The sequence below is a fragment of the Dipodomys merriami genome, unplaced genomic scaffold (assembly GCF_024711535.1).
Source record: "Dipodomys merriami isolate MVZ:Mamm:240054 unplaced genomic scaffold, mDipMer1.0.p SCAF_3, whole genome shotgun sequence".
NCBI classification, from domain to species: domain Eukaryota; kingdom Metazoa; phylum Chordata; class Mammalia; order Rodentia; family Heteromyidae; genus Dipodomys; species Dipodomys merriami.
Window position 1 is genome coordinate 107,820,417 of NW_027204492.1, and position 18,571 is coordinate 107,838,987.

The 18,571-nt window shown below is 42.0% G+C and overlaps 1 protein-coding gene across 1 annotated transcript in view; it reads right to left on the reverse strand.

Annotated features, from left to right (window-relative positions):
• The window catches only part of Sms (spermine synthase), a 58,482-nt gene that overhangs the window by 10,121 nt on the left and 29,790 nt on the right, over positions 1 to 18,571 (reverse strand). Inside the window, exons 3-8 of the mRNA XM_070040719.1 lie at positions 16,261 to 16,354; positions 15,595 to 15,659; positions 9,038 to 9,213; positions 7,249 to 7,403; positions 6,421 to 6,510; positions 643 to 757 (exon numbers count right to left, since the gene is read on the reverse strand). Coding sequence (XP_069896820.1) covers positions 643 to 757; positions 6,421 to 6,510; positions 7,249 to 7,403; positions 9,038 to 9,213; positions 15,595 to 15,659; positions 16,261 to 16,354 — 695 coding nt within the window. The remainder of the gene's footprint in view (positions 1 to 642; positions 758 to 6,420; positions 6,511 to 7,248; positions 7,404 to 9,037; positions 9,214 to 15,594; positions 15,660 to 16,260; positions 16,355 to 18,571) is intronic.

Below are 18,571 nucleotides of genomic sequence, written 5' to 3' on the forward strand. Positions count from 1 at the left end.
AGAAAGAGAGAGAGAAAGAGAGAGAGAAAGAGAGAAAAAGAAAGAGAGAGAGAAAGAAAGAAAGAAAGAAAGAAAGAAAGAAAGAAAGAAAGAAAGAAAGAAAGAAAGAAAGAAAGAAAGAAAGAAAGAAAAAAAGAAAAAGAAAAGAAAGAAAGAAAAGAGAGAGAAAGGGAGAAAGAGAGGAAGGGAAAGGAAAGGAAAGGAAAGGAAAGGAAAGGAAGGAAGGAAGGAAGGAAGGAAGGAAGGAAGGAAGGAAGGAAGGAAGGAAGGAAGGAAGGAAGGAAGGGAGAGAAAGACAGACAGACAGAACTAGTGTGGGGGAGGGTGGGAGGTGTGGGTGTGTGCATGCGTGCACACACGTGCACACACACGTGTGCACACACATGCACACACACAGAAAAAAAGGGAAAAAATGGATCATTCGAGATCTTAATTAATACAGATGCACTAACGAAACATTTTCATGAGTAAGTATCTAGACTAAAAATATGATACAGAATTGGTAGAGTGTGAGAGGAGGGGGTGACATTGTCCAAAGAGAAATATATACTTTACCTGACTTATGTAGCTGTAACCCATCTGTATATCACCTCTATGATAACAATAAAAAAAAACTTTGAAAAAATATGACACAGAATCTACCTTCTTCTGGAGATGTGGAGATCGGAACCGCTGTCAAGTCATTAATCACATAATCAAACTCTCTCCCTTCTTTGGCGTACCTCTTCAGTACTGGAATACAGTCCTCTATTAGAACCTGTCACCAGAGAACATGAGCCAACACATTACGCACATGAGCCAACACATATGGATGTAATTATTAACAACAGTTACCGTAGAAAGTGACAATGCCAGCTGGGGCCAAGCTCCATAGCATCTGCCACACTATCGACTAATAGAAAAAAGCAGCACTTGGCATAAGCCTCACAGGCACGCACACCTCATCTAAACAACAACCCTACCGGTATTGTTATTGCCCCCATTTTATCCACAGAGAAACACAATCACTTAAGACGGATTCCACAGCTTGCCCAAAGGCACTCAACAAGAAGTGTACCAGAACTATCTGAAAGCAAAGTTCAAAAGCTAACTTTGCTTCAGACTGCCTCTTCTAACACTGACTATATTTTCTGTTCCTTTTTGTTGTGCCAGTCCTAGGGCTTGAACTCAGGTCCAGGGCAGTCTTTGAGCTTTTGGAAGTGAGAATTTGCCAGATTTTCTTCTCAGGCTGGCTTTGAACCACACTCTCAGGTCCCAGCCTCCTGATTACAAGTGTAAGCCACTGGTGCCCAGATTCTGCTCTGTTTTTATACTAAACACTACAGATCTTCATTATCTTTTGGTTTTTGTATCTATTACTATTAAACGATACTGTTTCATACATTCTGAATACTGCTGATAAAAAAAATCCATCATAAATACCAGCTTCTACTATAGAGGAGTGATCCAACAGTGGAGAATAGCCATTAAGGGCTACAATTCTCAAATAAAACCTACACAGTGTCCTTATTCAGGGACACTACCCATGGTCTTAGCTCCCAATTACCCAACCATAGATGTGTGTGAGAGTGTGTGTGTTTGTGTGTGTGTGTGTGTGTGTGTGTGTGTGTGTAACAGGAAATAATCCAAGTTGTAAATTATGTGCACTTAATTCTGAGCAGTATGATACACTTCCACACAGCATCACCCAGGACATGAGTAAATTCCATTGTCTGGAGTATCCACGCTATGTATACAACTAGTCTATTCGCTTCTGTCTTAGTTGTCAGATTATCCTGGTAACACAGTGCTTGGGTTCACTTAAGCACTGTTTTACTTAATAAGGGCTCTAACGCACAGGAGTGGTGATGCTGGGGGTGTAGCTTGGTAGTTGAATATGTGAATAGCATGAGCAATGCTTCGGTTCAAACCTAACTGTACACATATGCACAAGCATTTGCACATAAAGACACCACGAATTTTACTTCAGTAATTCATACTATTAGCAGTTATTATTATAAATCTCTTACTTGCTTAACTTGTAAATTCAACCTTATAGGAACACATGCAGAAAGCAAAACACGGTAAGGAAAACTAGTGTACAGGAAATAGCTGGGAGTTTTCCATATTTTTGAAGTATGGAAGCTATGTTTTGTAGACCATCTGGCTCCAGGCAAAACTCTGAATGAGGCTGGAGGGTTTTTTCTCCCAGCTTTTATTTTTTTAGTTAAAAAAAAATTCACAGTGGGTGCTGGTGGCTCACACCTGTAATCCTAGCTACTCAGGAGGCTGAAATCTGAGGATTGTGGTTTGAAGCCAGTCCGAGCAGAAAAGTCTGTTAAGACTCTTATCTCCAATTAATCACCAGAAAACAGGAAATGGAACTGTGGCTCAATGTGGTGGAGTACTAGCAGTAGAAAAAGACCTCTGGGACAGCACCCAGACCCAAAGTTCAAGGTCCACAACCACCACCAACAAGAACAACAAAGTCACATATTAAAACTTAGCAATCAAAGTCTGATAAACAGTTCCTTGTAACTTGTCCTGTTACTGAATTATTATTTAATAACCTGTTTCACTTAATGTTTAATTAGGTAGAGAGAAAAGTACTAATACCCCAACTACTATAACCCACATGTGAATCTCATCTTGGGGCCAGGGTGTGTGTCAGGGTTAAAGCACCTGCCAGCTGGGTGCCGGTGGCTCTTGTCATCCTAGCTACTCAGGAGGATGAGATCAGAGGATCATGGTTCAAAGTCAGTCCCCGGGCAGGAAAATCTGTGAGACTCTTATCTCCTATAAACCACTCAGAAAAGCAGAAATGGCGTTGTGGTAAAGGGCTAGCCTTGAGCTGAAGAGCTCAGGGACAGCACCCAGGCCCAGAGTTCAAGCCCTATGGCAAAAAAAAAAAAGCAACTCAGGGACAGAGCCCAGACCCTGAGTTTATACCCCAGGAAAACAAAACAAACAACAAAAAATTCTATTCTTATGGCCAAGCTTTGTCTTCTATAAGCACAGTCCTGGCACTGATAATTCTGCTTATGTGTTAAATGCACAAACTTTGGGTTAGGGAGTTAAAAAAAACAAACCATGTGTGGCTGGGTACTGGTTGCTCATGCCTGTAATCCTAGCTACTCATGAGGCTGAGATCTGAGACTTGCAGTTTGAAGCCAGCCCAGGCCAGAAAGTCCCTGAGACTCTCATCTCCAATAAACTACTCAGAATAGGAAGTGGCGCTGTGGCTCAAGTGGCAGAGTGCCAGCCTTGAGCATAAAGAGGCTCAGGGAAGCACCCAGGCCCTGAGTTCGAGCCCCAGGACTGGGAAAAAAAGACACATGTGTTCTAGTTTTCAGAATTTTTAATTCTTATTGTTGAGGGGGGAGGGAGTTCTGGAGCTTCAACTCAGGGCTTCATCTCTCCCTTAGCTTTTCCACTCAAGGCTTTACCACTTGAGCCATACTTCCACACCTGGCTTTTTGCTGGTTAACTAAAGGTAAGGGTCCCCTGGAATTGTCTGATAGAGGTAGCCTTGAATTGCAGTCTTCAGATCTCAGCAATCTGAGTAGCTAATGGCACCTGGCTGGTTTTCAGTTTTAATAGCAGTCCATGCCTCAACCAGCAATGCATGCCAAGCAGGTGGTTCCTCACATTGTCCCTAGTATACTTCAGACAAGTTCAGGTTCCCATAACTTGATTCTTATCTGTCTGCTATCTGCGTCTCATTTCCTATTTGTTTACTGTACCTTACAGTAACTTGACCAACAGGACAAGGCTCAAGACTGCCTCCAAAGTTTTCCTGGCTAGTCTCAGATATTTCTTTTTTTTTAAATAAATGAACAGCTAGGCTTAGAATGAGACTGGTTTTAAAGTTCATTTGTAATTCAAGTCAATCTCCTAATATTTTTTTTCAGTTTACGCTTACGTATTTAAGTTGACTTTTGACATGGAATGGGATTTCCTGTTTCCTCATTTCCTTTTATTCAGTGTTTAGCAAATTGTTTTTAGGCTTCACCAAATTTTCATGAATCCAACTAAAAGTTTAGACAAGTTTCTTACATTTTGTGAGCATAGATATCACATGCAATTATTTTAATATGTATGTTATTTTCATCTTCCACCCTTATATTTGCTATATATATATATATATCTATAGATATAGATATAGATATAGATATATCAGCTTAAAAACAAGGCCAGGTACCAGTGGCTCACGCTATAATCCTAGCTACTCAGAAGGCTGAAATCTGAGGATGGCTGAAGTTCAAAGCCAGCCCAGGCAGGAAAGGCCATGAGACTCTGATCTCCAATAAACTACTAAGAAAAAGCTAGAAGTGGCATTTGTGGCTTAAAGTGGTAGAGCACTAGCCTTGAGCAAAAGATGTTCAGGGAAAGCACTCAGGCCCTGAGTTCACACCCCAGGGCCAGAAGGGGTTTAGGGGGAGAGGAACCAATGTTGAGCATAGGTAATAACCATCCATCATTTGGTCCCTAATTTCTATGGTAATGGCTTTTGTCATTTATTCTATTTTGTACTATGTCATTAGCTATAACCTTAGAGGCAAGTTTCTAATAATATCTTCTATTATGTTTTAATATATTTCCCTCTATTACAAATTTATTTTACCTAACAAATTCATATTAAGCTATGGAGCAGGATGCCAGAGGCTCAGTCCTGTAATCCTAGTTCAATTCAGGATGCTGAGATCTGAGGATTAAGGTTCAAAGCCAGACCAAGCAGGAAAGTGTGAGACTTTTTCTCAACAACCACTGAAAAGCCTGAAGTGGAGCTACAGCTCAAGTGGCACAGTGGTAGCCTTGAGCAAAAAAAGGTCAGGAACATTGTCCAGGCCCCAGCGTAAGCTACAGAGAGGTGCACACTCATGCGTGTATGTGTTTGTGTGTATGTGCGTGCACACTCACAAAGTGATAATCTCAAACTGCTTCCTTGCTCTTTTTTTCCCTCCCTCCCTCTCCCTCACTCCCTTCTTCCTTCCTTTCCTTCCTTTCTGTTTCTTTCATGGGAGGCTGGCATGATATCCCAGTCCTCAGATCTCAGCTTCCTGAGTAGCCAGGATTACAGGCATGGACCACCAGTGACCAGCAATGAAACTTTTTTTTTGGGGGGGGGGGGGGAAGGGTCCGGTCGTGGGGCCTGAACTCTGGGCCTGGGCGCTGTCCCTCAGCTCTTCAGCTCAAGGCTAGTGCTCTACCACTTGAGCCACAGCGCCGCTTCCAGTTTTTTTCTTTTTGCTTATGGGGTGCTGAGGAATCAAACCTAGGGCCTCAGACATGCAAGGCAAGCACTCTACCACTGAGCCACCTTCCCAGCCCCCAATGAAACATTTTTTTTGTTTTATTTTGTTTTTGTTTTTTGGGTCCGGTCGTGGGCCTGAACTCTGAGCCTGGATACTGCCCTTCAGCTCTTCAGCTCAAGGCTAGCAATCTACCACTTGAGCCACAGCACCACTTCTGGCTTTAAAAAAAAAAAAAGGTTTTTTTTTCTTTTTTTTTTTTTGTGAAACATTTTTTAAACAAATGTTAATAATAACTGATTGTAAAAGATACAAAAAAGTCATTATTTTTTTAGGGGGTGCAGGTTCAAGGAGTTGAACTCAGGGCCTGGGCATGTCCCTTTTTTGCTCAAAGCCGATGATCTAGCACCTGAGCCACAGCTTCACTTGTAGCTTTTGTGCTGGGTAACTAGAGATTATAACTCTCATGGATTTTTCTGCCTGGGCTGACTTTGAACCTCAATGCTCAAATCTCAATCTCAGTACCTGCGCGCGCGCACGCACGCACGCACGCACGCACGCACGCACGCACGCACGCACGCACGCACGCACGCACGCACACACACACACACACACACACACACACACACACACACACACACACACACACACACACACACACACACGGCAGACTGTATACCTACGACATGCAAACCTGAGTTTGACATGAACACCAAAAATTAGTTAATTGTATTGACATAGATAATCTAGAATTTCTGATTTTTTAGCATCTACATTTATCTATCCTAAATATAAAAGTAAGTTAAAGCTGGGCGCTGGTGGCTCACGCCTGTAATCCTAGCTACTCAGGAGGCTGAGATCTGAGGATTGCAGTTCAAAGCCAGCCCCGGTAAGAAAGTCCTTGAAACTCTTATCTCCAATAAACCACCAGAAAGCCAGAAGTGACACTGTAGCTCAACTGGTAGAGCGCTAGCCTTGAACTGATGAGCTGAGGGACAGTGCTCAGGCCCAGAGTTCAAGCCCCACAACCGACAAAAACAAAAAGTAAGTTAAATGTTAAATACAAATGTGATTTAATTCACATAGACAATCGACCTACTTAACCAAATACACTAATACTAAGACGACATAGTCTAATCAATAACGTAATTATCAGTACTCAAAGACATTACCATGAAAACATAATTACCTGATAGCAGTCTCCTTTAAGATTGTCTAGGACGTCGCCACATGTTTTTCGCATAAATTTCTTACATCCATCAATCACCATTTGGTCAATGTTCAAAAAAGGTTAAGGAGAATTTCAGTATATCTAAGAATTCTGAAGAGTAACACTTAAGAAAAAGTTAAGACAAGCATAAAGGTTTTATGAAACTGAATTGTTTCAAAAATTACTATGATAGTAATTTTATTTTCACTCTAGGGATACTCAAAGGGAACTAAATTTTTGTTTCTTCCCATGAAATGGTTTACAGAAGCCATTTTGACAAATGCTATATAATCATAGAGTACCAAAGTTACTTGCTCTTTAATACTCAGCTACATTATCTCTATCTCTGCTTCTCTGTGAAAGGGTACTGGTCCTAAAGTGAAATGTTTGTTCAAGGCAGTCCATATAATGGATCTGCCTATAGTAATACTGACATAAATCTTTTGTGTTTGTGTGTATATCTGTGTGTGTGTCTATATGTGTATGTGTGTGTCCAACCTTAGGGCTTGAACTCAGGGCCTGGGTGCTATCCCTGAGTTTTTTTGCTCGAGGATAGCAATCTATCACTTGAGCCACAACTCCACTTCCAGCTTTTTGGTGGTAAATTGGTGATAAAGAGTTTCACAGACTTTCCTGCCAGGGCTGGCTTAGAACCATGATCCTCAGATCTCAGCCCCCTGAGTAGCTAGGATTACAGGCATGAGCCACTAGCACCAGGCTTGCTGACTGTAATCTTAAGATTAAAAAGGAAATAAAAAAAGGAAGCAAAAGCCCATGTAACGTGTTCCATTAAACAACAAAGGATATCTCTACCATAGTGACCATCTTTGGTTTCAATTTGACTATCTCACATAATATGCCTCCATCTCCACCTCCCAGAATCAGGACATCTTTGCCAGTGTAATCTTCTTTGCCACTTCCCATGATGGCCTGGGTATATGCAAAATCACTCTCTGCCAAATCTAGGGAAGAGAAAGAGATCCAAATGTTGACTCCACTCAGACATACACCACCACCCTGACATTACCACTCTAGCAGGTATTGGAATCTAATCTAAAATGTAAAATTGTTTCATCTTTAAAAACTTTTACCAGGTGCCAGTGGCTCATGCCTATAACCCCAGGTTCTCAGGAGGCTGAGATCTCAGTATCAAAATCTGAAGCCAGCCTAGGCAGAGAAATCCAATCATAAATTAACCAGCAAAAAGCCAGAAGTAGAGGTGTTATTCAAATGCCTGCCTTGAGCAAAAAAGCAAAAAAGTAAGAGGGCTAGACCCTGAGTTCGAGCCTCATTGCTACCTCCCCTTCATTACTGGCTTTCCCCAATATCTCCATAATGTGCAAGGTTATTTTGACTTTTACACTAAGGAATCTTCATCAATATTATTCATGTGATGTCTAGTAAAAAAGGACATCAGTCAATGGGAAGAAAATCCAGTCTGAACAATGTGCTGAAATGCTGAATAATCACAGATGAAATAATATGGCATCCAGAAGCAGCTTCAAAATGACATCGATGGAACTGAAGGCACTCAAGTGGTAGAGCACCAGCTTTGAGAAAAAACACTGATAGTGACAAGGTGACTTGGAGCTTAGCTGAAACAAGACTCACCACAATCAGACTGTTGATAGCTGATGGTGAATATATATAGATTCATCACACTCATTGGTTTATTATGGTTCTAAGTTTTTCTATAACAAAGTGTTTTTAAAAGGCAATTTCACTTTTTTTTTTCAATAAAACCTAGCGAGGGAGGAAGTGACACTGTCCAAAAAGAAATGTACTCTTGGGCTGGGAAGGTGGCTTAGTGGTAGAGTGCTTGCCTAGCATGCATGAAGCCCAGGGTTCAATTGCTTAGTACCACATAAACAGCAAAAGGCCGGAAGTGTTGCTGTGGCTCAAGTGGTAGAGTGCTATTCTTAAGCAAAAGCTCAGGGACAGTGATCAGGTCCTGAGTTCAAGCCCCAGGACTGACAAAAAAAATGTGCTCTTTACCTGAGTTATGCAACTATAACCCCTCTGAACATCACCTTTACAATAATAATTAAAAAAAAAAAACTTTAAAGAAATAAAATCCAGCCACTCATCACAAGAAAAAGGAAGTTCACATAAAAATTCAATCTGGGGGCTGGGAAGGTGGCTCAGTGGTTTGTTTTGAACCTCAATCCTCAGATGTCAGCCATCTGAATAGCAAGTAACAGACATGAGCCACAGGCTCCTGGTGAGTATGAATGATTAGAGACAGCAGTAAGAACCAAACTTGGAAGTCAGGCACCAGTGGCTCTCGCCTATAATCCTAGCTAATCGGGAGGCTGTGATCTGATTATCACAATTCAAAGCCAGACCGGGCAGGAAAATCTGTGAGACTCTCAGCTCCAATTAACCACCAGGAAACCAGAAGTGGAGCTGTGGCTCAAATGGTTCAGCACGCTCCTTGAGCTGAATTGCTTAGGGACAGCACCCAGGCCAAGAGTTCAAGCCCCACGACTGACAAAATATAAGAACCAAATTTGAAATCCACAGTGCTAACGTCCCCGTCCCCCACCCCCAAAAAACACCATTATCCTGGCACCTTGCCACAAGGTGTGATACTTACTAACATCTCCACTAAGAATGAGAATATTTCCAAACTGCTTTGAGTGCAGAATTTTAATGTTCTGATAAGGTGAATCTTCATCGTACACCACTTCATCTATGTCATACTCAACAAGGCGCCCATCAGCAGTGGGCCAGTATCTGTCGATGGCGCCTCCTCGAACTATAGGTGGCAATCTGGAAAAAGAAGAAACAGGAACGAACATTGTAAAAGGACTGCCTCAGTAGGGGATCTAGACTGGAGAATGTGCGAAAGAAAAATTATATTAAGTGAAGTAAGCCAGGCCTAAAGAAACATAGGTCCCATGGTTTCCCTTATTTGCAATATCTAGTATATATCTGAGACAAGCAGAAATGGTCAGATAAGTTGATGTTAAGCAAAATGAACCCCAAGATAAGGACTCAAATGTTTTTTTCTTTCTTGCTATTGTTTCTAACATATTTATATTTCTTTGTTGCTTTGTATGTCCCTCCCCCACGGTATAACCCCTGTTTTCACTGTATTTGATGTTGGTATAATTTGTGGAGGGGAAGGGAAAAAACAAATTGTTTTAATAGGGATACAGGTGGACCCATTGCAACAATGAGATGTACAAGTCATTATGTCGAAAATGAACTTTCCAACTTTTGTGGGGGTGGGGGGAGATGGACAGGGATAGGAAGGGGAAACAAAGGAGGAAGCTACAATGCTTGATAAGAAATGTACTCATTATCTTGCCCATGTAATTGTAACCCTTCTGTATGGTATTTTCACAATAAAAAAAAAGGACTTCAGCAAATACCTGTCACTGAAGACTTATGTAATTACCTGACCAGTACCACAGTCTCACCAGTTCATGTGGACAATACCACTATCTAGTACAAGAGCCATCATCTTCAAGTGTCCCCACGGCCCAATATGTCCTTTATTACTGTTTTGCTTTAGAATAAAGGAGCATATACTGCCATCTGCTATTTTTTTTTTATTTTTTATTGTGAAAATACTGCACAGAGAAGTTACAATTACATGGGCAAGATACTGAGTACATTTCTTATCAAGCATTGTAGCCTCCTCCTTTGCTTACCCTTCCCATCCCTTCCCAGCCTCTCCCCGCCCCCCATCTGCTATTTTTTAAACCCTCACTTCACTTGAGTATTTTTTTAGTGTGCTTCTCTAAAAGTTCAGATCAGATATTCCGCAGAATAAATAGTCCCTCCTCTGGATTGACCTGAATACTTTCTGATGGGAATCAGGTTGATATACACTATACAGACGTAAAGCAGGAATGTGCAAGTGCATTTCTGCTCTTACTATTATTTGTGCTATTATTATTTGTACTATCATTATTGTGATGGCAAGTGTGTGACCATTTGCATGACAGTGGTATTTGCCAGATGTCCCCATTTGCAAAGATATCTTTCAACCCTTTGAAATCAATGAAAAATCTGGTATGTGGTCCTCTCAAACTGGGTAATTTAACAACAAATCTTTACTAGTTTCTTTGGCCTCTGGAATGTTTTTGTCTATACCAAGTATTACTGGAGTGTATACTCAATGATGACTTTTTTTTCCTTTTATGCTTGTGTAAATACAGTGGGTTTTGATAGAATGAATATACTAGAAATTACCAGCAGAGGACACTACATGACAACAGCAAAGAGACTGAGGAGTTTGGAAAAATGTAACTCAAACCCGAAGAAAATGAAAAGGCACTACACCTAACAAAAGAACATAGGAGCCAGGCACAGGCGGTTCATACCTATTATCCTAGCTACTCAGGAGGCTGAAATTTGAGGACTGCAGTTCAAGCCAGCATGGGCAAGAAAGTCACAACACGCTTACCTCCAATTTAGCCACCAAAAAGCCTGAAGTGGAACTGTGACTCGATGGCAGAAGCTTGAGCAAAAGAAGCTCAGAGACAGTACTCAGGCTGAGTACAAGTCTTAGGACCGGCACAAAAAAAAAGGTGACACCACAATCAGAACTACCTTGAGAGAACAGGTAAACAGGACCTTAGAAGAAGCTTCTTCTACCTCAGGCAGATGGTAGCAAATGGGACCAGGTAAGAGAATAAGCCTGCCACCTGGCAATGGATATGAGAAATAGAAAGTCATGGGCTGGGAAGGTGGCTCAGTGGTAGGTAGAGTGCTTGCCTCGCATGCATGAGGCCCTGGGTTCGATTCCTCAGCACCACATAAACAGAAAAGGCCAGAAGTGGTGCTGTGGCTCAAGTGGTAGAGTGCTAGCCTTGAGCTGAAGAGCTGAGGGACAGCGCCCAGGCCCAGAGTTCAGGCCCCACAACGGAAGGAGGGAAGGAGGGAAGGAGGGAGGGAGGGAGGGAGGGAGGGAGGGAGGGAGAGAGGGAGAGAAGGAAGGAAGGAAGGAAGGAAGGAAGGAAGGGAAAGAGCCATGAATTCAGGGGAGGACATCTACCTGTGTTTGATAGCCAGTCTGCTATACAGCATATTGAGCTAGACATAAATCCATAGAATAAACATAGTCGTGCTGGTAGCTTTAGTGTGGTCTTGTTTGGGATCATTTGGGTAAATGCCGTAAAGTGGGATTGCTGGGTCATAGGGGAGCTCTATGTGGAGTCTTTTGAGGAACCTCCATACTGCTTTCCAAAGTGGTTAAACAAGTTTACACTCCAACCAACAATGCAGTAAGGTTCCCTTCTGTCCGCATCCCCTCCAGCATCTTATTTACCATAGCTAAGATATGGAACCAACCTAGATGCCCCTCAGTAGATGGATCAAGAAAATGTGGTATATATACACAATGGAATTCTATGCCTCCATCAGAAAGAAAGACATTGCTGTAAGGTCGGCTCCTGGATGGCGAGCAGACTCCACCCTCCTCCCAGCAAAGTCTCCACCCAGTACCTGTGTTACCTAGGCAACTGGCACACCTGGAAGAGGTCACATCTGCATGCGCTGAGGTCACATCTGAATTTGATGTGGCCACACCTTTCTCTGCCCATACCCTAGATAAGACCTAGCCCAGGCCCAGATGCTCTCTCTCTCTGCTCTTTTCTAGCTCTTTCTCAGCTCTTTCCTTCTCTTTCCTAGCTCTCTCTTTCCCACCTTTCCCAGACACTCTCTTTTCTAGCTCTTTTCTCTCTTTTCTAGCTCTTTTCTCTCTTTTCTAGCTCTTTTCTCTCTCTTTCCCAGCTCTCTCTCTTTCCCAGGCCTTTCCCCACCGCGTGGAGGACCAAGATGGCCTGGTGCCAGCTGGAACGATGAATAAACCTACCCCTTACCTGAATACCACGTGTGTGCTGCTGTTCTTACTCAGTTATCTCTTTTTAAAAACCTAACAATTGCCCCATTTGTTAGGAAATGGAAAGACTTGGAAAAAATTATAATAAGTGAAGTAAGCCAGGCCCAAAGAAACATAGGTCCCATGGTTTCCCTTATTTGCAATAACTAGTACAGGTCTGAGTCAAGCAGAAAAGGTCAGATAAGTTGATGTTAGGGAAATGAACCCTAAGATATGCATTCAAATGGTTTTTTCTTTCAGGTAATTGTTTCTAACACATTTATAAGATGATTTCTTTGTTGCTTTGTATTTCCCTCCCCCGTGGTATAACCCCTGCTTTCACTGTATTTGATGTTGGTATAATTTGTGGAGGGAAAGGGAAAAAACAAATCGTTTAAATAGAGATACAGGTGGATCCATTGCAACAATGAGATGTACAAGTTGTTACGTGGAAAAAACGAACTTTACAACTTTGGGGGGGGATGGGAAGGAATGGGAAGGGGTAACAAAGGAGGCTACAATGCTTGATAAGGAAATCTACTCATTATCTTGCCCATGTAATTGTAACCCCTCAGTACAGTATTTTCACAATTTAAAAAAAAAGGAAAAAAAATAAACCCATAGAAATGAACAATGCTTATTCTCAACTGTGTCAACAGTACTTTGGTTAACTTGAAGAGCTCTGTTCTTTGCAACACAATAGTTTCTAAAGACTAGCAAAGGAACAAGGATTTCTAACAGGATATGGAAGCCATTAACTTGATGAAGTTCTCAACCTAGCATAAACTCCATCTCCCTATAATGAGCTACCACTGTGGACTCTAGCCCAAAATAAACTCATTTCAACCTTTCCTGGTGAAAATAAAGAATGTATTGTAGAAAGTCAGGTGGAATATGTTCTGGGCCTCAGGTACACTATAAATAATGTTTTTTTTTAAACTGAAACTTACAAATGTTTCCTTATTCCTTTCCATTTGGAATTAAAATACAGAAATAAACTTTCAGATAAATCCCAGGGTGTCTCACTCTTAGCCTTATTTTATAGGGGGAAAATGTGGGGGGGGGGGGGAATTGTGACAAAAAAAGGATATTTTGGATAAACCAGACCCCACTATCGCTTAGAAAACTCCTTTACCAAAACTAAAAAATGAATCAAAGCAAAGCAATAGAACCAGACTTCTCATAAAAATCCTAGATAAAAATCAAGAGGAATTGTGGCTCATTATGGCTTGTAGGCCTAATTATTTGCTCAGGGTGAGAATCTCTTCAATTCAGATAACATCAGATAAGGAAAACTGCAAGCAGGCACAGATGAGATGTCCAGAAAGCAGTGCAATATAGATGTTTTTAAGAACCCGAAAGTAGAAGAGACGTGGCCGAGGACGTCTAAGCTGAGTTTGAGTGGATTAAAAAAAAAAGTCTTGACTGTTCAGATTTCACCTACTTTCTGGCATCCCTTTGGATTTCCTTTCTACCTACCAGAGGTTAAACAATTACCTAGCTATCTTACTATCTTACAGTTGCCCTGAGGAGGTTTCCTATGTGCTTGTCAAATTCAACAGGGTGAGTCACTAAGTATTTAAACATCCCAGCAGTTTGCCAACAAGGATTCCCTACTCTAGAAACTATTGTAAGACTGGAGAAACAGGTATCACAATCATTACCACAGTGATGAAATGACCTTGGGAAATACCCATCAAGTTTGTCTCTTATCTATATGATGACCTTTATACACAAGGGACAGACATGCCTCCTACACTTTGGAATCTAAGGAGGACCCTACAAGAGCAGACAGCTATGTGTTCTTAGTTCTCATGATCACCAGATCCTATCCCTTCCAACAAATATCCACACTACTACCCCTGTCAAAGTTCTCTAAAGTCTGACATGTCACTGGCAGACACTTGAGCCTCGTCCAACAGAACTTCCTGCAAAGGTGCAGTTCAACACAGTAGTACATGTGAACATATTGACATGAAACTAATGTAAATGAGGAGCTAATATTGTTACATGTGTGTGCACGCACATGTGCGTGTGCATATGCACGCACGTGCCAGTTCCTGGGACTTAAAACTCAGGATCTGGGCACTATCCCTGAGCTTTTGTGCCCACAGTTAGCACTCTACCACTTGAGCCACAGACACCACTTCTGGCTTTTTTTGTGTGGTTAACTGGAGCTAAGCATCTCATGGAGTTTCTTGCCTGGGCTGGCTTCAGATCTCAGCCTCCTGAGTAGCTAAGATTACAGGAAATGTTCCATTGGAGCCAGACTTTAAATGGCTCCTTTTTTTTTCTTGTTTCCATTTCCTGGAGTTCATTTCCATAAACATTATAGGATTAGAGGCACAGAGACATTGCCCTCCCCTAAGAGTATCCTCCTTTGGTCTGTGTGTGGATGTCCATGAAATGGTTACTTTTTTTTTTTTAACTTTAAGGAACTTCATGTAGTGCTGGAGGTATAGCTCAGTGGTAGAGCATTTGCCTAGCACGTGCTAGATCCTGAAATCAGCACCACAAATTAAAGTGAATAGTGAATAGCCCACAAGGCGACAGGGTAAGCTTCAGGATTTTTCATTAACCTCTGAAAAGAACCTACTTACAGCAGCTGACCCTGGGTATCCTCTCAACTCTTGGTACCTTGGAAGGTGTTCTAACTTGAGAGCCTTGAAAAAAAAAAAAAAACTTTCATCCCTTCACCCTGTTAGCAATCTCTTAAAATTGCTGTTGTTTTGCTTTTGGTTTTGCCCATTCTGGGGCTTGAACTCCACGCCTATACACTGTCCCTGGGCCTCTTTGTACTCTACCACTTAAGACACAGTGCTACTTCTGGCCTTTTCTGAGTAGTTTACTGGAGGTAAGAGTCTCACGGACTTTCGGGCCTGGGATGGCTTTGAAACTGCAATCCTTAGCTCTGAGTCTCCCGAGTAGATAGGTTTATAGGCGTGAGCCGCCGGCACCCAGCTTCAAAATTGCTTTATTTCTACTCTAGAGCCCACAATCCTGAGCAGAGACACATGTCCTTTTCTCTTTGGGGTTTCCCTTTCACTGAAATCCCTCTACCTGGGTTTCTGCTTTGTTCAATGCCAGCTCCTTGCAATTGCTCCATTTCACCTTTCTGTTCCATTGCATACAGCCTCCCACTTCCCTTACCCCAGAGTGTGCTTGTTTTTGTACATTTTGTCTTGTTTCAGTGTGACAGATTTTGTGCTAGAAGATTTTGCTCTTTTCCACATTAAGCAGACACTAGTGGGAGCAACACTACCATTCTGATTATTTTACCAATTGAACAAATATAAAAGGACATTCAGGAGTGGGCTTACCGTTTCACCCGGCCAGAGCTGTTCTGGCTCAGTTCTTTCATTCTTTCTTCTACTTTGTTCAGAAGCTACAATTAAAAGAAATGAAATCAATGGGCTTATAGAATAAGCTGCATGGAACAGCTAATTACAGAGGTCCACTGAACTGTGATATTAGGCCCTACACCTGCTCCCTCCCATCCTTACAAGTCTCCAGGCCTGACCCATTTCTGAACTTCCCTGTCGACTATCCATCCTGGGAATGCCTAACCCTAGCTAAATGAGCACCAGAATTGAGAAGAGGAAGCCTAAAGGATATTGCAGGTACAAAATTGTAGCTAAAGGTACTACATTCCCTCCAGTGGAAAGTAAAATCATTATTCTATTCAGGAAAGTCGAAAGCCAGGTTCCTAATAATATATTTTTTGGGGGGTCCGGTCGTGGGGCCTGAACTCGGCCTGGGCGCTGTCCCTCAGCTCTTCAGCTCAAGGCTAGCACTCTACCACTTGAGCCACAGCACCACTTCTGGCTTTTATTCTTTTTGCTTATGTGGTGCTGGGGAATCGAACCCAGGGCCTCAGGCATGCAAGGCAAGCACTCTACCACTGAGCCACCTTCCCAGCCCCTGTGTTGTGATTCTTAAATAGATAAAGATTAAATTTTTTAAGGTAAATGAAAGTAAAAACCAACGCTGTCAATTTCATCTTTGCCCTGTGCATCGCTGTCGTAACTCTGAAGGTCCAGCAACACCAATCCATGCGGATAAATCCTCAAGTTGGCAAAGCTACAAAAGAATGCATAATTTTAGGGTTAGAAATTATATCACAGCTCTCCAAATGGGCGGGGGGGGGAATAAACTACGTCACACAGCTCTTTATTTCCCTGAATTAATCTAATTCTGGTCTTCTTTGCAGAGTCTCTTTTGAAAGAAAGTTCCAATCATTTATGGAAGACTTAGAGGGAAAAAAAAGACTTAGAGGGAAGTGCTGTATACTAAGGCATTCAGTACTGCTTCTTGATTGCTATAGGGTACACATCTGTAATTTCAGCCCTGGAAAAGCTGAGGTAGGAAGATCATGAGTTTGAGGCCAGACAGACAGAAAAGTCAATGAAAGCTAGGTGCTGGTGGCTCACAGCTATAATCCTAGCTAGTCATGAGGCTGAGATCTGAGAATCTCCAATTAACCACCAGAAAACTGGAAGTGTCACTGTGGCTCAACTGGTAGACTGTGGCTCAAGTGGCAGAGTACTAGCCTTGAGCTGAAGCGCTCAGGGACAGCGCCCAGGCCCAGAGTTCAAGTCTCACAACCAACCAAAAAAAAAAAAAAAGAGAAAAGAAAAGAAAAGAAGAGAAAAGTCAATGAAATTCTTATCTCCAATTATGTTTTTAGCAAAAAGCCAGAAATGGAAGTATGGCTCAGCCTTCAGCAAAAAAGCTAAGGGCAAGTTTAAGGCCAGGAGTTCAAGTCCCCATAATCACATAAAATAAAAAATAAAATAAAAACTGTGGAAGGGTCCTTTTGACTCTAGAACTGACCCACTTTGAAGTCTATATTTTCCTTATAAACATTCTTATCACTTTCACTATAAAAAAATAAATAAAACTGTGGCAGGCAGGACTTGGCTGTAATGACCTTTAGGAAATAGTAAAAGAGAACTTTTCATCTGGGAGAGAAGTCTGGTATCTTGGCAGAATTTCAATCTGCAGTGATCCTCAAAGGACTGACCACAGTGAAACCAGTGCAAAGTGACAGGCAGCAGCTGAGAGCAGGTCTACAAGAGGGAGCAGGCTGGAGGGCTGCTGGAGCCTCTCTGCTTCGAGCAGCTCCTCAGTTACTGGGCCAAGGCATGAAGCAATCATTCAGAAACATCTGATATAGCTTTTACACATACTCAGGGAGTTTGGCCACATAGTTAGAATACAAGTCTAGGCTTGGCATGTCTTGGAGAGGTATCAGAAAAGAGAAGAGCAATTAATCCCAAAGGACTTCAGAGACAGGACATTGGAAGTGCAGGAAGGCTGAGTTCTTTTTTTCTTTTTTCTTTTGGGTCCGGTCGTGGGGCCTGAACTCTGGGCCTGGGCGCTGTCCCTCAGCTCTTCAGTTCAAGGCTAGCGCTCTACCACTTGAGCCACAGCACCACTTCCGGCTTTTTTCTTTTTGCTTATGTGGTGCTGAGGAATCAAACCCAGGGCCTCAGTTATGCAAGGCAAGCGCTCTACCACTGAGCTACCTTCCCAGCCCCTATCAGTCATTTCTTAATTTAGGTTTTATTTCCTTCTCTCTAGAATACTTAATTTCAACTACATAAAGTCTATCTAGGGTGGCACTGATCAAGATATGTTGTACTCACTCATAAACTGGACTTTTGAATGAAAACTCTTTTGTATAATTTTTCAAGGTAATTGATTTTAAAAAAAGAAGAAAAAAAGCCAGAGACTAAATCCTTGATCTCCTGGATCATCTCATGGTCCTGTCAAACTACATGCACATGTTTCCTATGGTGTGTATTAATGACATATTACATGGTACACTCATTAACAATGCTCTGAGCAACAGTAGCAGCAGCACTGGTCAACTTGTCAGAATGCAATGTGGGAGGAGAGTCCTCCTGATCTACTGCAACAGAAACTCCTATGGAGGGACACAGGTCCTGGGGAAGGGGCCGAGGGATCTGTTTTAACCAATGTCAAATCATGTCCTGTGGTTCACATTGTTTATGCTGCTTTTGGTCTGGACCACACAGAATCATTAGGACTTTTGTCCAGGTCCAGTAATCTCAATCATTAGGAAAATGCCTAAGTAGAGCTATTTTGTGAAGCTCTTCCAGGAGATTCTGTTGTATGGCTAGAATTGAGAAGCATTAATCTAAGCCTCTCCTACAAGATGCTAAAAAAAAAAAAGAAGAAAAGAACTACTTGGCCACCACCCTTAACCCACACTTGGTCCCTAGCTCTGATCTTAAGAGCCCAAATCTGATGAAGAGTCCTCAAAGCCACCTT